The 15,338-nt window shown below is 43.1% G+C and overlaps 1 protein-coding gene across 4 annotated transcripts in view; it reads right to left on the reverse strand.

The window, feature by feature from the left end:
- The window catches only part of RBMS3 (RNA binding motif single stranded interacting protein 3), a 720,759-nt gene extending 708,423 nt beyond the window's left edge, over positions 1-12,336 (reverse strand). For 2 of the 4 annotated variants that reach the window (XM_054815907.1, XM_054815905.1), the window contains exon 1: positions 11,410-12,148. In XM_054815907.1, the coding sequence (XP_054671882.1) occupies positions 11,410-11,589 (180 nt within the window). In that variant the 5' untranslated portion in view covers positions 11,590-12,148. Of the gene's footprint in view, positions 1-11,409; positions 12,149-12,262 lie in introns of those variants that run through there. The other 2 variants (XM_054815906.1, XM_054815908.1) reach the window with 2 other exon arrangements.
- Between the last annotated feature and the right edge of the window lie 3,002 nt (positions 12,337-15,338).

Below are 15,338 nucleotides of genomic sequence, written 5' to 3' on the forward strand. Positions count from 1 at the left end.
TAATGTTGATAACACACTGATGTTTTTAGTTGTTGCTAGGCAGTTGTAGTGTCTACACTAAGTCAAGGAATTTTCAGCTTCTCATGCCCTGCCAGGTGCACAAGAAGCGGGAAGAGCGCAGCCAGGACAGCTGACCCAGACTGGCCAAAGGGATATTCCATACCATGTAACATCATGCTCTGTGTGGAACTGGGGAAGCTAGCTGGGAGGCAGGATTGGTGCTCGGAAACAGATTGGGCATCAGAGGTTTCCTCCCGCGGGTGGGGAGGAATTGCATTTGTGCATTACTTGTTTTATATATTATTACTTTTGCTATTGCTATTACTATTGCTATTACTATTACTCTCTTCCTTCATTATCGTATTAAACTGTCTTTATCTCAACCCACAAGGTTTTTTTTCCATTCTCTTCCCCATCCCCTTGGGGGCGAGAGGGGTGAGTGAGTGGCTGTGTGGTGCTTACTTACCAGCTGGGGTTAAACCACGACAATGAGGTTTATTATTCTTGCCTAACTGTTGCACACATGCTTTTTCCCCAATACTTTTACTTGTTTACCATTATAATAAAACAACTCTTGGTTGGAAGCAGAACTTAGTATTTTCTGCCTTTACTCTGCACAATACATATACTTCTGTTTGTACACAGAGTAGCTTGGTGCACAGTGCATTTCTGTACTTATCATTTGGTAGCTCACCTTTAAAATTCTCTGCAGTGATCTCCACACCACCCTTCAGGGGTCCTGACCCTGACTGCTGAAGTCCTGTACTCCTCTTCACAGTCTTCTGGGTAGCTCTGACAGTCTCTACCACAGCATTAGAAGGGAACCCGTGATGTACGACAAAGCAAGGACCACACTGGATGCTGAGACTATTGATACCACAGAACTGTGTGTCAACAGGTGCAACCGCTCTGACCTGCATTTTAAAAATGGCAAAGGTTCTACCTATGACAGATTCATCTGTAATTTTTCTTTGCGTAGGTGAGAAACAAGTCACCGGCATCAGCAAAACAGGCACCTGTTAAATGTATCACTGTGTTTTCCTGCTCCTAATTCGTAATAACATACAGTACATAATACATAAGCACCTGTTATCTATGGTTATCTAATTTTAATGGCTCTGGTCTCTTCCAGTTATTACCCTAAGATGTGGATGTATGACTAGGAGGTGTCATGATATAATCATAGGTAACATGCACAGACACTTGTGAAATGAAGACTGGCATTGCAAAATGACATCTTTTCACAGGCTTTGCTTGTACCTGCAGACAACATGGGTGCTATAGATAGTTCTGAGCTATGTGGAATAAAGCCACAGTCCATGGGATAGTGTGATCTAACAGATAACCTGTTGTGATGATGTAAGTCTAACTCTAAAGCAACAGCAGTTAGGTATAATTGTGAGTGCATTACTTGACCAGTTAGAAAGAAAGACCTTATTAACTGCTCTGCATGCAATAGCATGCAAAAGGATATGACTATGAAACACTGCCTAAAGAGAGAAAGTTGGTGAGTCTTACCAACAGGCAGAACATGCACAGCAGAGAACAGACCAGAGAGAGAAGCCAGAGCCTTGTTCCTGCCCTGAGCAACACTTCCCAGCACTGGGTGATTGCGGTTCTGATGTAGATCTGGCTGACCATCTCATGACAATCCTGTGGTATGACCCTTCTTGTAAAGATTCCCTGAGCCACATTTCCTTGATTGCCTCTGACTCTATAGCCTCCACATGGCTTCTCTTAGAATCGATTCATCATTTATTTATCTTCTGCACAGGGTGTGTCCTCTTGACAAGTTCAAGAAACAGCAATTCAGTCCCCATTTTAAGGTCTAACAAGGCTATGCTTTGCATAAGACCACAATAGCAGGTGACAGTAAGCTTCCACCACATTAGCCACCTCACTACTGTGGGAGCCAGATAAAATCAGGTTCATGATGAATGTCCGACCCTTTGTTACTGCCTTGCTCCTCTTGGTCTCTTGAAAATCTATGGCTTTCCTTCCCATTAAGCTTGCTGGTTTCCTCCCTTCTCCCTCTGGCCTCCTCTAAACTTAAGCGTTCTCTGTTTAAACAAAAAGTTCCCCAAATGCACAACAGGCACACTTCAACTGCACACACTTAAGTGACTACAGAACATCTGTGGACGTCTGTCTTTGAGGTCATGCCAGCAAGCTCACCATTTCCCTGCATCCATCTTAACAGCAATCTGATAATGGTGTGTCATTTCCTGTGTCACACTGCGAGTGCGTGGATGTAGATGATAGTGTGGATGGTGGCTGCTCCCTTGAAGGCAGAAATCAGTTTATCACTTGGAAATTTCAGCATGTCCGCCTGACACAGGAAAGCTGAAACATGCTTCCAGTTATAAATCAATCCAAACAGACGCACACACACACACTTCTCGTTCTCTAAAACTGGACTCATCTTCCTGAGATCAATTCTTAGATCCGGGAAAATTTCGTCTAAGAGCACATCATATGGGAGTCATGGGAGAAATAAGACCGGACAAAAAATGGGGATTCTTTCACTTCTAAGGCCTTTGGGGATATCCTTTCTAGACCGTCATATCTCAAACCCAGCTAACCTAAATATTATTGTATCTGTTGGCTTTGGCAAGGACTTGCTGTTGCCTTTTATTAGATATGAAGCAATAGGTGGGAGAGAGAGAGCCAATTAATTATTAAAAGTGGCTTTCACATACTTTGAAAGTCTGCATGTCCTCGAAGCACACTCAATAAAGTTAACAAGGCTAACCAGGGCACTGTATAATGTCTGCGAAACCTAGATAGGCGTTTTGAGAACTCTGCGAGATTCTGTTGTGTGCTTCTTTAACTCCACATGGACCCAATACACACTTCATAAAGTTCTTTCGTCTCAAAATACTAACCTTACAAACTCCTTCCTTCCAGTCCTACTTAAAAGTTGCTGTTTTCAATTAGCTGTCCAGCAAGGACTCCCCCTCTGCCCTCCGTGCCGTTCCCTTTTGCTCTTAATTCACCTTAAGCATAGGAGTTATTTACATCCTACCCCCCACATAACATGCTCACTCACCTGCCCCTCTGTGAGGACTTGTAGTTATCCTCCCTGATGGCTGATTCACATGGTAACTGCCTCAAGGCAATAACGTACTTTTTTTGAATTCTCAGCAAAGCACAATGCGTATTTCTTATACTATAGCTAATATCAAATTACGACTAGATATAACAGCTACAACAATTATCTTTCGTAGATACTAGCCATTTAACTCCCTTTCCACAAAGACTTTTCTTGAGCATGTTAGTTTGGATCCAAAAAGAGATTTTCTGCTATGGGCTCCTGGAAATTAGTATAGACTCAGTAATAACCTCGGTGAGACAACCATCATTAGTTAATAGCAAAGAAGAGGTGTCAGTGGTGCTTGAGGCATTTGCTGAAATCAATTAACACGGACCCAGTGCTAACGGAACAGGCATAGGTTCCACACCATTTTATTTTCATTCTCCAGTCAATGATAACAATCCTTTGCAGATGGTCTAGAACTAAACGGGGAAATACTCATTTTATCTGTCTGCAGTATTTTCAGTTGTTGATCACATTATCACTTTGAACACCTTGTGTAGAATATCTTTTTGGAAAGAATAAACTCTGAAAGTATAAGCCAAGGTGTTCAATGGAATGAACTCAGAAGCCCAGGAACAGTAAGTACATTAACCAAGCTTTGGGGCTTGAGTCTGTAATTTCTATTCATCCAACACTTGTTTTTCAGTCAAGGAAACTATTTCTATTCTGCTTCTATAACAAGATTGGTCTTCACTTAATAGAATGCATAATGAAAATAACAGCTGTATTTAAGCACATGGCAGAAGCCATTAGGCATGGAAGAATTACTCTTTTTCTAGTAAATCATGGCTGTCTAACAAATTTTATACATGACTGTCCTTGTCCATACTATGAGCCAAATTGTGTCTTGTTTTATCCCAGTTAAGATGCACTGGTTACTATAGTTGCTGGAACAATTCATATTCCCCTTATAGCTCAGAATGCAATGTGGGGAAGTGAAACAAAACTGAAGTTTTTGTTACAGACAGAGGAAAATTCAAGAGGCATGGAGAAAGGATGAGTGAGGAAGGAAAGAAAATACTGTAGAATGCTTAGTAACTGTAATAACTTTCAGATCTGTCCTTTTTTCTTCTACATGTTTAAATATCACATTAGAACCCAATCTGAGCACTACTTTCACAGAAATTATTATCAGCGCTCCTGTTGTCACTTTTCCTATTTACAGCTGCAGTCCCGTTTTCTTTACTATTTGGGTATATTCTGAAACAGGTTGTTAGAAACTAATAACTCTACTGAGACCGTGCAACTTTTTATACCCTTACTGGATAATTACTACTGGCAGCTAGTCAGTACAGAAAGCCACCTAGCACAAGCTGCTGGGAAATAATCCCAGTCACTATGTGAGTGGCATGGCTACAGCCAGGCAGAGAACAACCAAATATGGAACCAAACAAAAGCCAAACCACTTCACACATCAGTAACTATACTTCCCTCTTAGCTCCAAGCAATTAAGTAAACTTTAACCTCAGTATAGTAAGAATTACTGTGACGTATGGGTGCAGTATGACACAGTAAGCTTTTACCACAGACAAAGATGGCCTAAAAACACTGTGAGCATCTAGCAAAACACTGGGAATAGCATGCAACAACATAGGTATTGTTCTTCTCCAGCTTCATTGATTATCCATTGTTTGAAGCCTCAGATTCATTACAAGCTGGCACTCAACCCCTGGACAGGAATTCCTGTGAATACTGGGCTTTTGAGAACAAGCTCTACAGAAGTGAGAAGGATATGCCACGCACTGGCGAAGCTCTGGGCTGTCATGTGCAGTCCTGAATAGGACTGCTTTCCAGTCTCAGCACATAAGCACGATGGCATACCACTACCTCTGAATCAAGGCAATGTCCCAACTGCTCAAGAGGAGATGACAATGCCCTTTTCAGTGCTGCATCTTCCTCCAAGTAGGAATCCTTGCAACCCTTCTGCAGCCAAGACTAATTTGCCTTTAGCCAGAGAGCTAGTTCTGTGTCTTCTGCTTACAAAATTTGTGGTCGTGTTTCCAATGACTCAAGAGTGTTGTTTAGCTCCCATCCATGATGTTCATTATTTACGTTCCTGGATTTGTTACCTAATCAACTACATATGCACTTAATTTCACTTTGTAATAACTCTAAGTAGTACTTACTTTTCACGAAATCTCTGCACTACAATGAATATTTCTATATTTACCCCAGGAACCACTCGGAATGTGATCAGCTTTTCAAGCTTCATCCACTTATTGATCAGTTGGTTGAAAAACTTAAACAGCTGTTTGCTCTTTGCCAAAACATTTCTCATGCAATTTATTTAAGAGGAAAACTATTTTAAATAGCATATTCTTCTTTCAGAAGTCTCAGTATTGTATAAGATTTTAAAGAATCATTCATATGTACTGTCATATATGTTGGTTTAGTACAGACACAGGCAAAGGGCAGAAGTGAGATCCTCCCTCTCCAACTTTAAGCTTTAACTCTAATATAAAACCAGTGCTAGACCTCATTCTCCACATTCCAGATTCTCAATATGCCACCTGAAAATAAATACATTTTAAATGTATAAGATTCTTTCCCATATCAGTAAAAGGAATTCTCAGAATATGAGGTCTGATTCCCAATATCTCTTCTCCTTATGGATTCTCTGATGTCTAATAAAATGAGTTTATTAGTCTTGCCTTCAGTTGAGGTACTAACAGTTTCTCTCTTTCGCTCTATTCTTCTCATGTGCTTATTTTTGTAATAAAGGCACAATCCTAGGTTCATCTAAGGATTCTCTCACTAGAAGGCAAGACAAGTGTGAGAGGCAGAGTACTTCAAAATGCATGGAAATGTAGAAGTAGACCTGCCTGCAAAGTAAGGCTTTCAGTTCACAGTGAATTTCCTCTTTTTGATTTTTTTTTAATCTGAATTTTTTTTTAATTCTCCTCAAAGCAGATGGCCCCTGGGCCTTGCTCACCAAAACAGGTTAATGGTTAATAGCTTTGCTGCACACAGCAGCAATAGAAAGGACCAAAATCTCCCTTCCAGAGGCACCTGCCAGACACTGTGGCTCTGGGCAGCTGTTACAGGTAGATGAAGCTAGGACCCCCCCCAGGTTGCCATGTATTAGAGCCCACCCTGGAGCTGTGACCTGGGAGTCTGCAGAACAAACACTCAAATATGAGAGACTCAGCACATCCTGGGTCTGTGGCTTTGGGACAGACTCACCCACCCAGACAACCACCAGGCTCTGGGAACTCTGGAAGAACACGGTGCTAGCGCAGGATAAGCTTTTTTTCAGTCCATTTCATCAGGAAGACAGTGAACTATGCAGATCATTACCAATATCATGATGGCCCACAGCATGGTAAGGAGCAGCTTAAGAATGAAGAATAGGTGCTTAAAAATGGACCTGAAAAAGACAGAGTCGATGTCACTGGGCTGAGGAATGATTCTGAAACATTCTTAGCAATGAGTTAGAGAAAGACCCGTTACTCTCCAGCTCTGTCCACACTTTAAAGATACACTGGAATTTCGGTCTGACATCAAACTCTCAGAATAGCAACAGCCGCAAGGAAAATTTTCTGCCATCTCTGAGTGGCTAAGAATTTGTCCATCCAGGCAGACAATGGCCTGACCTTGACTATTCATGCCTGCATTACATCTTGGCAGGGCCACAGCCCATGATACACCTGGCATAAAGCCTTCAGTACTTGGAAACTCCAGCTAGTACAAAGTGTTGCATTTTATACGATTATCAGGAGAAGCTGCTACCATCAGCAACTGGTAGTGTTGTCTATCTCTGCTTATTTTGTCCCACACATCCCAGACTAGTACCTCGTATCCATTACTGATTTCAGTTTCAGCTTTTGGTTCTTAACTTCAAGATGCTCAATGGACTGGGTCCAGGTTATCTGAAAAAACACCTAAACCACCAGGAAAAAAGACAGTGGTTGACAGTTACTCTCCTGTGCATAATGGAACTGCCTAACGTAAGATAAGCACATCTGACCTGAGACGGGAGTGATCTATCCCCAGGAAGAAACTTCCCACCATCTGCTTCAAGCATAAACTGCATTTCTTAGGCCTTCTCTTCTCTAAATGTAAACACATAGTAACATCTGGCTTTTCAAACCAAACAAAACTAAATACATAAGAGAAATTATTAAAAAATAATTGCCCCTGAAGAGTCTTCCACTCTTCCTGACCTACCACTTGTGGTGGATGAGCAAACAACCACCGTACTGTTGGTAGCAGTAGTTCTGTAAATACGCTAGCGGAAGGCTTTCAGAGACCGATGATTAGATCAGATCACATGTACAGCAGAACAGAATTCCCAAGTTAATACCAAGTGCCTTTCCCCAAAGCACTCAGCTTTTCCCCTCTAGAAGCTCACACCTGGGTACCACTCTCACACAGCAATGTCACAGGCGAGCATTCTGGGAAGTAACATACAAATAAGCCCACAAAACACTTTAGAACTCTTATATCAAACACTGGCAAATTGTTTTTGAACCAGAATACAATGTACCCAGCCCAGACAGGCTTGCTTTTGCTGTAACCTTGGTGTGATCATTTCCATGTAAATACACAGAAAGTTCTTCACCTTGGAGCTATTTCACAGGAGGGTTTGTATCTGGAATGTAGGCATAAAGTGAAAGCTCTGGGTGTGCTTGTAAAATCATTTGTGTGAAATGATTTGTGCAAACCTCAGACATACAGAGGTTCTCCTCAGTGGAAAACAAAATAAAAATAAAATGCTCTTATTTGGGTATGCAACACTACATTACCAAATCCATACCTAGGACCAACTTTTGGAGGACTTGGGGGCTACACAGTATTTTAGAAAATGGAAACACTGTAACACACTGGCTGCAGCTAAAGGCTTGAAAGTCCTGATTCAGGGTACCACCCCTGGGAAAATTCTGGTCACAAAGCCAGCTGTGACAAATGTCACCCATACTCACCAGTCTGCAAAGGAATTGCAGAGCTGCCTTCAACTCTCACAGTGCTCCCAACACTGATGCTTGCAAAGATGCTAGCACTCCAATAGAAGCTGGAAAGAATCCTTGGTAAAATCTACGGGCCTGTGTCCCTTTGCACCAAGTCACGGAGCGGCAAGGTGGTGTGACGGCCCACCCACACAACCTGTTGCAGGCTTCAGCTGCACCTCCAGCCTGCAATAAACAGCCAGGATTGCATGTTGTTCTCTCCCCCGGTCACCCACTGTGCCATACTGGAGAATGCCAACATGCTGCTGTATATAGGGTTAGACCTACATGCTTTTAACTAAAATAAGAGGAAACATTGTAGAGGCGTTGAAAAATATTTTCTGATGCGTTTTGCTTTAACAGAAAAAATAGTATCCTTATAAAGTCAACCATCTTCTAAATCTTACATTCTGCTATTTTTGCTTAATTTTCTCCCACCTAAATGGCAACTATGCTTTAAAGCACCAAGTACTGTATACTTAATAAATTATAAACTCAATTTTCATAATTTCTCTTCTCATACATTGGTCAAAGATGATCTTAACACAGAAAGATATATGGGAGGTAACCTAGATCTTCCTCCAAGAAAGCACTTAAGCATATACTTCAGCATGTCAGCATTCCAGCTGAAGACAGTGGGATATATTTCAAGTTATGCACATGTTTTACAATTTTATTGAAGTTCAAAGACAAATAAAAAAATTAATATACAGCAGAAAAAAAATCCAATATCCATATAATTGGTGCTATGGTAGTAACTTCTACTGAAATTCCATAGAATTAGGACAATATTTTCTTTGGTTAATTCAGCAATGTTCCTTTTAGAGGCAGTGACAAAAAAAAAAAAAAAAAAAAAAAGCTTTATTAGAGTGTAAATTCCACCCAGCTCCACTTGGAAGCAAAACTCTTTTCACCTACAGTGGAAAGGGAGTTCAAAGATAAAATATAAGACTTCTTATAACTGAAGCATGATCACAAAAAGCAAATCCTGACAGTGAAATCATGAAATGTTGTCACATCTTAATATTTAGTTATTCATAAGTATATATGTGTCAGGAAATCAGCTTCTAATGTCCTTTACAATTTCCATGTAAAGTGCTTACACTTCTAGGATGTATCAGTGCGCCTCTGACATTTGTTTAAGGGTCAAATAAACAATGGTACTGTTATTTCAATCCATTTAGAAAGTTCTTAGATGGTGTTTCCAGCAATGCTTGGGTTTTGTTTTGTGGTTAGAATGTTTTTTTCACAATAGTGTTGGATTTTACTATCGCTTTAATGGGTTTTCCCCTTCTCATCACATTTCTGATGCCACTATTTTACCAGATATCTGAAATACTTCTGCACTAATAAGTACTGGTTGTCCTGGGACAGCATCCAGAAAAGATACATATATTTAGGGAGGTTTGAAATATCACAGCACTTCCCAAAAATACAAGCTAGTCATTGCAACCACCTTGGCAATGGCGAGCCTGGAAATGCTGATAGTGGATTTAAAAAAAAAAAAGACTATATCACCATACTTTAGCATGGCTACAATTAGGACAAAAGAAAGTAGTACTTTTGGGTTTATGTCCAGAAAATGCTGGCAAATATAGAATAAAACAGTGCAATACTGAGTTGTCAAAACACATTAATTAGCCACACCATAGATAATCAGGCCTTCTCTAGTATTCATTCACCTTCAGTCATACCTTGCTTGCCTTCCTCACATCCACGACTGGTAAAAGATTAGACAGTGTGGCACATCAGAAAGTATCTATTGAGCACGGATTTCTGCTGATGGCAGGGTTTTTTTAATGCTCAAGGCACTGGTACAACCAACTCGTGTAAATGGCAGCCTTGGCTCTACATTTTAATTTTGAAATAAAAGCATTTTAAGTTCCGGTAAGCAGCACAATGCAAGGAAAGGGATCCTAGAAACAATCACACACGCCCAAATCATTTAGCTATGTACAGTAACATGCAGTCACGACAGAATGAAATATTCATAAACTCAAGGAAGATTAAATTCTGTGTTCCTCTATCACAATATGTAAACCACCAGTTATCATTTTAAAAATAAAGCCCCTGTATCCACCTTATTAAGCTGTACAGGCCCTGTTCAAATGATCAGTCATTGATACTTTCTTTTAATTAAAACAATAGGACAGATTTTACCCAACAGTATCAAACGTAAAAGTATAGGAGGTAAATACTACAGACTCGGGGTCTCCGGTTAGGGATACCATTTTTTCCAAAATATGTTGTATTTCTCATGATAATTGCAACTCTAGTCATGCAAATACATGATGTGACATAGTTGTTGCATTAATTTATTGCATTGCTGGTTTACATTCCTTCATTGTGTTACCGTTCTCTTACACATTACTAACAAAACCAAACTATAGTAAAACTAGTTGAAGAAACACAGCTCAAATCCAGTACACGGCAACATTTCTTTTTTTTTTTTTTTTATTTACGCTAGGATTATAATCTGGGGGTATCTGTCTATTCCGAGAATTATTCGCATTTCAATAAAATACAAACAGCTATGTTTTACGGTCTAGCACACACGGATCACTCCTTGCAACAATCACGGTATTGCGATGAAACTTACACATTTATCAGTCTCTGCCTATTACAGACCTACAGACACAGCAGAATTCATGGGCTTCAGTTTGATAAACCCATGCCGAGAAAAATGAATGGAAATGAAGACAGTGCCCACAGACAAAAGCACTGATCAATGCACTCCGCTGACATTATCTTAATGGCAACGTTTTTCCATCCCATCCTCCCTACTTTCCGATTCTTTCAGCAGCAGACATATCCGCACTAAAGGATGCGATCTGACCCATTTCTCGCTGAACTCCGTCACCCACAGGTTTTCACTCAGCAGCGAGCAGCCGTCCCCCGGTCCACAATGACACAGCAGGGCTGGAGGGACACGGCGCCCGGGCTCTTTCCCCCAGGTGACTCGCCCCTCGCCGCCGGGTGAAAACCGAGCCGAGGGGAGGGGAGCGGCGGCCCTGCCGGCACTGGCCCCTCGAAGTGAGGTAAACTTTCGCGGCGGCACCTGGGCCGCCGCCCGCGGCGCCGCTCCCGCAGGGCGGGCGGAACAATGCCCGGCGCCCCGGGCCCGGCGGCGGCGGCCCCGCGCCTCCCCGCCCCGCCGCCCCCGTGTCCTCAGACAACCTCCGCCGCCGGCCCCCCGCCTCCCGCCGCCGCGCTGACAAAGGGCGGCGCGGGGCTGCCCGCGGCGGCGCGGCCGCGGCCGGGCGGGAGCGGGCCCGTCGCCCCCGCCCGCCCCGCCGAGCGCGGCCCCGGGCAGCCGGCCCCTCCGGCGGGCGCGGCGCCGGCCGGCCGGCGGCGGAGCGGACCTACCTTTTTGTCCTCTTTCTCGCTGCCGTGCCTCCGCTCCGGGTGGCCGCTGTCGGCGGCGGGGGCCGGCTCCGCGGGCTGCCCATCGCGGTGGTGCGGGCGCTGGTGCGGGCAGCCGCCAGACCCCGCCGCCGGGGGGATGGGCTCCGGGCACGGAGAAACTCCCTTAACATCCATCTCCATCTTCCAGTTCACTGTATTGCGAGACAAAAGCAGGCAAACACTTTCCACCACCCCGCGTCTCTCTTGTGCTTTCCCTTCTCTCTCTTTTCTTTTTTTCCTTCTTTCTTTCCTTTTTTTCCGTTCCTTTCTTCCTTCCTTCCTTTTTCCCCCCTCAGGAGGCCGTGACACGCATGGCTCTGGCCGCCGCTGCTGCACCGATCCGGCGGCTGCAATTCTCCCCTAGATCCTCCAGACTTTTGTATCCAGCGCGTGTGTGTGTATGTGTGTGTAAGAGTGAGTGTGTGTGTGTGTGTGTGTGCGTGCGCGCGCGTGTCCTTGGTACGATGGCCTTCAATCGCCCCGAAACAGCAAACGCTAACTAAGCAGATCTCTCGCCACGAAGATCAACTCCCGGCCCCAGTCTAATTGTGGTGGTTATTTACTTTACGCTATCTGTGTCCCAGGCCCGGACAAGCCCTTCTGGCTGCAGCCCTTTGAACAAAGTTAACTGGAGGGAGCCGAGCCCGGGGAGGGGGTGGGGGCGAGGGGAAACCACCGGGGTTTAACACGGGGGAACTGACAATAACCCGGTAATGTCAAGTAAAAGTTAAACCTCCCCCTTCCTCCCCTCCCCCTCCCCTCTCCACATCCCAGGCAAGCGCAATACAGCAAAGCAAAACAAGCGATTTCAGACCTGTGCAAGGTGTTGTTGGCGAGAAGAGGCGAGCATTTACCCGATTGTTGCTTTTATTTTATTTTCCCCTCGCCTCCCCCCCGCCAGCACCACCCGCTATTGCAAATGTGGGCTCCTTGATGTTAATCTCCTCTCCGTGGTCGGAGTGTATGTGTGTGACTGGAGCTCCCTCTCTCTCAAGCTGCCAGCGCCACGCAGCACTGCACAAGGAGAACTGGAGTAAGGAAAAAAACAAGAGCAAAATCCAGGCTGGAAATCTAAATCAGTACCAGCCACCGGCTCTCCGATTTTATCAACACACATACAAGAAGAGAAAGGGAAAAAAACCGCGTGTAAGCTGCTAAATCAGTCGTGACTGCAGCGCGCACACGGTTATTTCATTCCTTGTGTTAGCTTCCTTCTCAGACTGAAGTTAGACATGGTAAGGAAAAATGCAATCTCACTAAGAGTGTTTTATACCAAAACAAGAATTTCCTTAGTGGTGCCGGAGCCGAGCCAACTCTTCAGCTATTCCCCTTTTCATTTTGAAGAGATGAATGGTGAGCGTAGACCCAGTTGTTCTTAAATCAGGACACCATCAGGTGACCAGTCTGCACTTCTAAATATAACACCACATTGTCCTGAGGAGCAGCTGCTTTCAAAGTTAACTGGGAACATCTACTGAGAGCCTGCAGCGTCAAGATACATAGCTGATCTATACCTGATCTGTGCGATGCATGTACTGACCTCCCCAATAGCAACTACCTGCTCCGCAGAGATACTGGGCCACATGCTCAGGAGCTGGTCTATTTTACACCAGGAGAGAACCTGTCCCAGGGTGCTTCGGGAAGCAGGTGACTATAACGTATTACAAGGTGCCCTTTTATTCCTCGCCTTGGGTTCCGTTATTCCCCAACAGGATTGTTACTGTGGGAACCTGAACAGATGTTATTGCAACAATATATTTGGACAAAGGGCAAGGGCTAATCTCGCAATAGAGAAAAAAAGTCTTTGCCACACACCAAAGCTGTATTTTTAAAATACACATCTCTAAAGATCTTTTAATATTCTCAAAGCATGTCAAGTACTTGCAGGCCCTGCCGTCTTCTCAGATCGTTGCAAAGAAGGAGCATTTCTATTGAAACTATCAGCATCAATGTTTAAAAGTGAGGTAAATAATAAGCCAATCAAGCCCTGAATATTAAAGTTTATCATCAAATAATTTAGATGACTTACAATCATTTATTTATAATCATTTAAACATAGTCTACCTTTCGGGGTGGAATGATTTAAACATTCTGGATACTCATATAGTTTTAGCCTCGTTAGCAAAAAGTGGCACTAACTGCAGACAGGCACTTTTGGGGGCATCTGTTTGCACAGCCACGATGGCCACAGAACATGTGCAAAGGTGGACTTTGCTGCAGAACTGCCCAGAGCAAAGCAATAAGCCCATGGAGATGACAAGCCACCTCCTGTCAGACCGCCTGCGCAGTCACCACCTCCCTCCACAGGCAACAGAGCACACAAGGATCAAAATTCTGTGCTCAAGAGCTTTTCCAGTTTGGGTCAAAGTACTTCCAGTATCACAGGTTGGAAAATGGCAAGATAAAAGTGAAAATAAAAATAGCATTCATTCAGGCGCTGCAGCGCACACTTAAAAAATTACTGATAAATGACATAGAAACCTTCCCATGATGGGTAATATTAAACAATGCTGTTAGAAAATAACAATTCCCAATGTACCATCTCCAGATCTGTAAAGTAAAATTCAAAGCAAAACCAAGCCATCTAAAAATAGAGAAAAGCTAACCCAAATACAAACATTTCACCATGTGCTCTGAAGCTTACTGGTGTCGGCCACTGGCAAAGAATCAAGGAAAACTAATTCCAGAGGTGGGGGCCCTTGACTCAGAAAGCTCTGCTCCTAATCCCAGAGAGTTTAACCCCCCAAACCAATAGAAACTTCTTAGATGGCTTGAGCAAACATGATCATACATAAGAAGAGAAGGGCAGGCCCAGGACTATATGAAAGTCAGTACAAAGATTTGTACTTGGCCGCTGAATTTCAAATTTCCCTTTCTTTCTTTTCTCTTCCCCATCTTTCCTTCTTGTGCTGCAAAAGATTTACAATACTATTGCCAAAATAAAATTATTACAAATAATTAATCACAACAGTGTGCTCCCAATTGTTGTCTGCACAAATCAGGTTTCTGCCCAGGTGCTGTTATTCAATGGATTTCAAGAGAATCCTATGTAGAACATACTTTGTCAGGCTATGGTAAAGGTCTGAACAATCATCGCAAATTTCTGTGAGAGAAATAATGGTCTTCAGGCCAAACATACTTTGAGATACAAACAGTTACTACAAATCTAGGATGACTAACAAGTTGGAGGGGAAAACGAAATCTGAACCAGCAGGTTGAGGAGATAAGAAAAATGACCTCCTTCCAGTCTCTTAAGTGGTCCTTCTGACAAGTATCAGGTTCCTCAGGTCCAGGAAGAAGCACGTGAGTTTTTACTCTGAGTTGGTTTTGGCAAGCACTGAGAAAAGAGTGGGACTACAGACTGTAATAATGCAACAAGCCACAGAGCTGAACAGTTGATCGGTATTGTCTTCAACTAACTTGGTACATACATCGAACTCAAAACATAAGTCCACAGAACTTTGGAGCTGAGGTGGAAGAATACTGAGCCAGAATCCTTATCATATGGCAACTCTCTTGGAAGACAATGCACTGAGAAGCTGAAACCAGGGAATCTGACTGGAGGGGAAGTCAATCCACACCAGGAAGGCCATGTTCATAAGAAAACAACATTGTGTTGAATGCTTTCCAGATGTGCTGACAGATCAAAAAATTAGCATGGATCCTTCACTCATGTTCGCTGTGGTAAACCAGCATATAATTTAGCTTCTATATAGAATAATAAAGTACATTACTGAATACGGACTGTCTATTACCGTACGCAACATGCATTAAGAATTTCTGAGTCCAGATCTATTGTTCATTTTTCAAGAGAGATGGCATTAAAATATTGCTTGTGAAATCAATACTACAACTCATTAACACACTTTCCCTGCTCTCGCACACTTTGC

This window comes from Grus americana, chromosome 2 (genome assembly GCF_028858705.1).
Source record: "Grus americana isolate bGruAme1 chromosome 2, bGruAme1.mat, whole genome shotgun sequence".
Classification (NCBI taxonomy): Eukaryota; Metazoa; Chordata; class Aves; order Gruiformes; family Gruidae; genus Grus; species Grus americana.